General features: G+C 36.7%; 1 protein-coding gene across 1 annotated transcript; it reads right to left on the reverse strand.

Moving 5' to 3' along the window:
* Positions 1 to 1,159: 1,159 nt before the first annotated feature.
* Positions 1,160 to 1,702, reverse strand: LOC122304479 (protein FAR1-RELATED SEQUENCE 5-like). The gene has a single exon (XM_043116752.1). It carries the CDS (start codon positions 1,700 to 1,702, stop codon positions 1,160 to 1,162), a length of 543 nt encoding a protein of 180 aa, XP_042972686.1.
* Positions 1,703 to 7,995: the final 6,293 nt, after the last annotated feature.

The following is a 7,995-nucleotide window of genomic DNA, read 5'->3' on the forward strand; positions in this document are numbered from 1 at the left end:
TTTCAGCTCAATCACTTCATATGCAGGACTTTCTTTCCCATCAGGTGTCACCAAATATATTTTCCTCCCATCTTCCTCACGTGTTTTAGAGGCCTTGTATCGTTGGCTTTGAAATAGCTCTTCTTGAAAGTGAATAAATGACTTTCTTGTATAGATCTTGGCTGCTTCCTTTTCTACTTTGAAACAAGTTCTCATAATTGGTTTTGTAGTTTTTGTCTTCACATCTTTTTCTTTCTCACTGAGATAACGAGCGTTCAATGCTTTATCATATTGATGGACAAAATCACGAACCATTGTACTTGAATGAACAAATTCTTTAAAAAACTTGTTCATACTCTGCGCTGAGTTGTGGACATTCCAGCACAAAATATGCCTCTCAAATAAGCTAGCACCGACTTTGCCCTCCGGGCATAAATGCCCTGCAACCAACTATTGTCTTCCAATTTGTACTTTAATAATATTTCAGTCCATTCAAACTCAAATTCTTCAATTGTGAGTGTTTCATGAATACAATGGTAAAAATCTTGCTGAAATTGTGGATAGTTATTATAGACACGAGCTAGATGTTCATGAACTTTTTGTAATATATGCAATAAACACAATTTGTGAATTGTATTGGGCAATACCTCCGCGATGGCCTTAGTCATTGCCTTGTCATCATCAGTGATTATTGTTGTTGGAGCACCATGAAGCATCACCTCTAGCCATGTTTTCAGCAACCATGTATAGAACTCCACTGTCTCATTTATGAGTAAGGTACATCCAAACATCATAGATTGATGGTGATGATTAACTCTAGTGAACAGAACAAAAGGCATCTTGTAGCGATTGGTGAGGTATGTGGCATCAAAAGTCACAACGTCCCCAAAATACTGATATGCAGCCTGTGATCTAGCATCTGCCTAAAAGTAGTTTCCCATCGATCCATTTTCATCAACTTGGATCGAATACACAAAGCCTGGACTATTACGTTTGCTTTCCAAAAAGTAAGTGTATAGGCTTTGTGCGTCTCCCTCTCCTAGAAACTGTCTCCTTCAGTTGCCCAAATAATTTTGAACGTCTTTATTAATGCAACCAATATTATAGTCACCACCAGACTCCTTACTCAAGACGGACATTATTTTCCGTGTTGATATCCCTAACCCATTTAATGTGTCTATTAAATTTTTTTGCGCTGGTGTTCCTTTCTATGCCCATGAAGAAAACTTGTACTCCTAGGTGTCAGCAGTTCATGATTATGCTGGAGTAAAAACTTGGACACAACCCATTTTTCTCCATCCTTCCTTATCGTCGTCATTGCTTTACACCCAATCTTCATTGCTTTACCCCCAATCTTTGTTTCTGCATTCTCGGGTCTTACTCTATTTTTTGATTTCAAATTCCAGCGACGAAACCCTTCCCTTGAACAAACATATTCTACCCCAATTAGTGATCTGTCTTTCTTTGCCAATCGGGTATGGTTTGTTCGAATGCTAAAACCAGTTCGTCTAGAGAAGGCTTTATAGCAAGTATGTGCATCTTCTACATCGTTAAATTGTAGCCCCACATACGGCTTCACATATGAAGATGACCCATTATTTGGTTCATTGGGCAAGCTCTTATCTTCTTGAACCTTAACATCCAAATCTTCAATTATTTCAACTTCATCTGCACTAGAATTTGCAGAATCAAATACCTCAACATTATCCCTAGAAATACTCATCTTTCAAATTTTCACTCCACCTAATATCATCAAAAATGTGTCATTTAGAGAACAAAAATCTCAAGCACAATAGTTAATAATTTAATGGAATTGTACGTACCCAAAAATAAGATTGGCTATAAACATCATTAATTAAAATAAGATTGCACTACTGGGAACATACTTTTAAGTTCCAATCATTATCATAGAGGAAACAAACAAGGAAAAATTTTGGTGGTTCTATACCTTAAAAAGTAATCTAAACATTGTTATCATAATGCACTTTTTCAACTTAAACATATTTTATTCAATCATGCAGGTAATCTAAAAAGTATCTGGTTTGGGATCATGTTCTTTACCGTTTGAGTTTTATTAAATTTTTGGTGAGCCGTTATCTTGCAGATCGGTAATTTGTAATAAAAAAAAAAAAAAATTCATTTTTCTTCATATTAGTAGATATGGCTTCAACAACAATCCAAAAAAGTCATTTTCAAATATATGAAAACAAATTTTTTTGTGCCAGTGCTATACTACATATTATTAAGTTACTGAGACATTTTTTTTTTTGTTTTTTTTTTTGTTTTTTTTTAAAAAAAAGGTTAATGATATAAAAAAAAAACAAACTTTTTTTTTTTTTAAAACTTGACAAACTATTTTGTGAGACAGGTTAATGCTACAAACTAAATATATTATTTTGCAGTACTTATTAAAGTAGAAAAATAAAGCTTAAAGCAAAAAAAAAAAAAAAGTACTGGAGCACGTAAAAAATTTCAACACGTTAAAAATACTTCAATTTGATCTGAAGAGAACAATAACATGTAAGGAATATGTCTAAGGAGAGCGACAGCGAGTGCGAGAGGGGAAAAGTCTGAGAAAGGGTCTAGTAACTTCAGTTTATCCGAAGGAGGGAGATAGAGATATTTGGGAAGGGTGGGGGAGGGTGGGGGTGGGTGAAACTGGTGTAAAGAAAGATAAAAGGTGGAGAGAGAAAAAAGTGTAAAAGTTTGAGAGAGAACATCAGAAAAGTATAAGTCCCGAGGAAAGCATTAATTGAAGTGTAAAAGATCCCCTACATCTACGTTGTATTTTACTTTTAAAGAAATCATTATGTGTCATTTTGTGATTGGTGAGTGTAAAACATATATTTACACCAAGGCCGGCTGTCAGGTGCACTCAGTCACTAGGACCATGTAGAATTTCTACCTAAATTCTTTATCGAAAACTATTTTTATTTTTATTTTTATTTTTTTCTTAATAATTAATTAAGTGTTTTTTTATAAATATATAATTTTTTTATTTTAAAAAAATATCTAAAAATTTTGAAAATGGTGAAAGAAAAAGTTATAAGAAAAAAAAAACTGATCGGTAGAAGATTCTTCTGTTGAGCTAGTAAACTCCTGATTGAGCTGAAATATTGCATATTTTAGCTATTTAAAACCAATGTATTTTAAATTCAACATGACATTATTATTAGTTTTAAATGGAAAAATGGTTAATAAGAATGAATGCAAGTTGTGATTTAAATTGATTAATAGCATGAGTTTATGCTTAATTCAATAACTTGAGATTTAATTGGATAATGTTTATTCATATGCATATTTTATCTTATTTTGTATGTGATCCATATGTTAAACTTTTTGAATAGATTGGAAGTCATTAACGTATGCATAACTCAAAACAATGAATTTTGGCTTGTAGGTCCTATACACATGGCATGGAAAGAAATTGTCTTCCAAGTGGCTACATATCACATGGATTTAATCCATTCACATGGCAAGCTGGATTCCACGGAAGAAAAAGAAGGAAGTGTCCCGATTGTGATGTGCATGGTGATCCAAGTGAAGAGGAAGTTGATGCATATGAATTGGCTGAAACATGTGCAAGGTTGGAAGCTGAGAAATCGGCATGATTAAAGGGAAGTTGTTGGCTGAAACATGATCCCATTAAAGTGAAGAGAACCGGTGCATTTGAGCTACATAAACATGTGAAAAGCTAGAAAGAGGTCCGGTTATTAAATGAAGAAAAAGATGGTCTATTTGAGTTGCTGTCCACCGAATTGTCTCCACCAAATTTGACATTGAAAAAGTCATCAAAGGCTGCTGCCTTTCCACCGAATTGGACAAGAGCCGAAATGAAGAGAATAGAGAGAGGCATGTGAATGTTGTGCTGAAACTGAAAAATAAAAAGGAAAGAAAGCAAAAATCGGTGCATGATTAAAGGAAAGTGGTCGGTTGCCAATGCTGAAATTGGTTTGAAATTTTCTGGTGTGAAAAACGTGTTGGTTGGTTTGAGTGAAAGGTGTTTGGTTGCTTGGTTTGAATTGAAACCGATTGAGTCAAGTTTTTGAGAGGAGAGTCGGCTGGAATTATTCTTCAAGTAAAGTGTGAATGCAAGATAGTGAAGTGTGAATGCAAGATTGAATGTGAATGCAAGAGGCGGCCAAAAATTAGGTGTGAATGCAAATGAAGTGTGATTGTGAGAGGCAACTAGCCAAGATTGTTCGGCTATAAAAGGGTTGCAATTCGAAGGAAAGAAAAAGGGGGGAGAACTTACAAGAACAACTTTGTGCTTTGTTATGTTCTTTAAATAATTGAGTCTTTCTTGTGTTCGGATTTTTGTTTTTCCTTTTGGCTTCAATGCTTTGTTGTTTTAGAATTTTTATTAAGTGTATTAAGAATTGTTCTAGAATTTTATTTCATAAAGTGTAATACCTTAATTTCTATTAAGTGTGCTAGTTTGTTTCATTACTAGTTGGTTTTATGCAACAAAAGAATTATTTTAGAAGTTTTAATTAAATATGCTAGTTGGTTCCATACAACAAAAGAATTGTTCTAGGAGTTCTCGTTAAGTTTGTTACCTTAATTTATTGCAAGAAAGGTTTGGTTGTAAGCTTTTGTTTTTGTTTTTGATTTTTCTGAAACATCATACGTGGGGAGTAGATGAATTGTTCTAGAGTTTTCATTAAAGGTTTGGAGATTAATTTTCAAGAGTGATACATGAGAAGTTGTTCCTTTTTGTTTTAGATTTCAATTGAATGGTGAAGGGGAGTTTCGTCTAGACTTTTCGTTCTCTATTTTTATTTAACTTCAATTTAAAGTTTATGGAATACTTTTGAGATTTTTTTTTGGCTTAGAAGTTTAGGTAATTATTTGCTGTTTACTTATTTCATGTTATTTATTTTTCTCACTTATTTAAGCTTTCATTTAATAGTGATTACAATTGTTATGTGTTATTTTGAGAATTTGTGATTTAAATACAAAGATGAATTCTAGAATCTTGGTTTTAGGCATTTTCAATTTTCAGTTCATGTTTTGTCAATTACTTTCTAATTTAATTTAATTCTTAATTTAGTTTTATTAATTTTTGAGTTTAATCTATTAGTCATTTACATTCCAATCCGACAATCAAAATCTAAAAACATGAATCTAGTCCATGACTAGTAATCTCTTCCATCCATTGCACATATCATCCTCTTGTTTTCTCTTTGTGAAGTTTTTCACATTCTTTTCAACGAGTTTAATTTTAAATAACTTTCCCTGAGGACACGATTTAGGAATTTATTCCTAATTATTACACGACATCCTCCTGCACTTGGGATAGCATTAGTGCTACTCATTTTTGAGTGAGTCAACTCCTAAAACACAGGGAAAAGTGGCTTGTCATGTAGAAATCTTCTGTGGACTTAGCAACATCGATCCTTAACATAAAGACTAGAGTCATTCGCTAAGAGGAGAAACTACAAGAGATATGATTTTTTGAGACAAAAAATTTTGACTCAAAAAATGAAAATTTCGTCCCTAAAAGTATTGGGAGATGAAAAAATTTCATCTCTATTTTATCTGAAAAAGGCTGTCTTAGAAAGTTTTCGGAGATAAAAATTGCTTTTCATCTCCGAAAAGTATTTTTAGGGACGAAATTGGGCGGAACCGGTCGAAACCGTTTGAACAGAAAATTTTTTCTAAGACAATAAAATGTCGTCTCAGAATCAAGTTCGAACGAAAATATTTTTGTTCGAACAACATGAAATGTTAATTCGAACCAATAACCATGTGACGCCCCCAAATCCCCATGCACGATCACGGGAAAATTGAGATGTCCGGATGATGACATCACCGGTCATCATCCTATCGACGTGTGCCAAGTGTGTGAAAAAACGACGAATGTGCACGAGAAATACGCAGCGAAAAGCAAGTCAATAACTAAGTACCAGAATTTTTCTTGTTTAATACAAAACTATTCAAAACATACATAAATAAATATTACAGGACACAAACATAATTTTAAACTAAATACAAAGCATAAACTTCAGCACCCCGGCGGAGCCGCGTCCTCGGGCTCAGCCTCCTCCTCCTCATCCTCGATCTCTGCACCAAAATCTACCGAACCAAAAATGGTGCCGCAGGTAAGTAAAATCCAAACACCATCAGATAAAAACATATAGAACTCAAACAATATGCATGAAGTGATGCCAATGCGTAAAACCCATAAAATCATATTTTTCCACACACGCCAAAAATCCCATTTGGCCCAAAAACATATCCTTTCCAAATATCATGCCAAAAGTCACATTTGGCCCATATCCACCTCAACCCATTATCCAATTAATCTGTATGCACCATGACCTCCCCTAGGGGTCATCCGCATACCCTGGCTCCAGTGCCACACCACAAGTTACGACCACACATGTGACACCTAACGAGCAATGCCCAGTTCCGCGCCCCGCGCGTTAGTAGCCAAGCATCCTCTAGCCCTCGCCAGCGAAGGGCCACGGAGTCGGTGCTTAGAGTGATGCCCGGTTTCGCGCCCGGCGCGTTAGTAGCCAAGCATCCCCTAGCCCCCGCTCCCGTCATCGCCCAGCGACAACTCAGGGGACGTTACTCAGTTTATTCCGCTCCCGAGTGACCAGAGGAGCTCCACCGAGATAATACCCCATCCCGGCTTGGGGTCGTGATACACACGCACCTGAAAATCCACTTACGCCAATAAAACAGGCTTTTCTCAATTAAATAAAAATGTATGTGCATGCACCCTGTAAATGCGATATCAATGTACAAAAACAAACAACCATCCATAAATCAATAAAATAAGCAACTCCGTCCTCCATCCATCCGACCCCCGAACTCCTCGGACTCAGTCCAGAATCAGCCAACCAACAGATAAATAATTATTGAATGAGCAAAATATATTTAAATCTGAAATTAGGGTTTGGAAAATACTTACAGTGCTATATGGTATTTTTAGAAAACACTCGGCGTTGGAAACGGCAGAAGGAAAGCAACGTAACAGTGCAAATTCACTGTGGCCGTGGGTTGTAAAATACCCACTTTTGAACAGGGACAAACCAAGGCTCGGGATTGATAGGGAATGGCCTTGAGATATTTATGAAGCTAAGGAAAATGAGTTTTGGCCGTGGGTGGTGTTGGAAATGGCGGTCAAAGGCCAAAAAGGGGCTGAACGGAGTTGAGCTCGTGGGAGCTGCTCCGGCAACGGATCGAGGCCGGAAATGGGTGGTTTAGGTCAGCAAGAGGTAGGGGAAGAAGCTGTGAAAAGATGGTGGCCGGAGGTGGTGCGACAGCACCGAAAACGGTGAAAAATCGTATGGCTTGGAGGAGCTCGTGGCGGCTAATGGTGGCTCGGATGGAGGTGAAACTTGGTGGCGATGTTCACCGGTGAGAGGGGAAGAAAACTGGGTGGGTGGTGTAGGCCACACTGCCGGCGAGCGGCGGTTCTGGGCTGCGAAAGCAACCGGCGATAGGGGCAAAAACAGAGCAGGTGCAGCAACTTCCGGCGGCTCTCAAAGGCTAACGGCTGGTCCGATGGCTTTGAAAATTGGTGGGGATGATCTCTGGTGGAAGGGGAAGAGAATGGTGGTGGCGGTGCACTAAACGGTGGCCGGACGGCGGAGAACTGGGCTGACAAACAGGCGGCGACGGAAGGAGAAAAAGGGGCTGTTGTGCGTACGCTGGAGAGGAGGAAGAAGAAAGAAAAAGAAAAGGAAGAAAAAGAAGGAAAAAGAAAGAAAAAGAAAAAAAAAAAAAGAAAGAAAAGAAAAGAAAAGAAAAGATAAGGGAAAAGAAATTAGGTCCAGTCCTCACTCCGGAAACCAAAACAGATCCGCCGAAAACGATATTAAAAATCGTAAAACGACTAAAATAAATTAAACACAAAATCAAATAAATAAAAACCAATTAAAATACATTAATTTAAAATAAATAAACTAATATATTAATTAAATTAAAAACAACCATTCAGTGAAAATACACGTAAAAGCGGGTCATCACATCCTCCCCCCCTTAAAAACAAATTTCGTCCTC

This window comes from Carya illinoinensis, chromosome 3, assembly GCF_018687715.1.
Source record: "Carya illinoinensis cultivar Pawnee chromosome 3, C.illinoinensisPawnee_v1, whole genome shotgun sequence".
Taxonomy (NCBI): domain Eukaryota; kingdom Viridiplantae; phylum Streptophyta; class Magnoliopsida; order Fagales; family Juglandaceae; genus Carya; species Carya illinoinensis.

Excerpts from the sequence above, each read along its gene's own strand:
- LOC122304479 (XM_043116752.1), bottom strand. The coding sequence starts at position 1,702 with ATGAGTATTTCTAGGGATAATGTTGAGGTATTTGATTCTGCAAATTCT.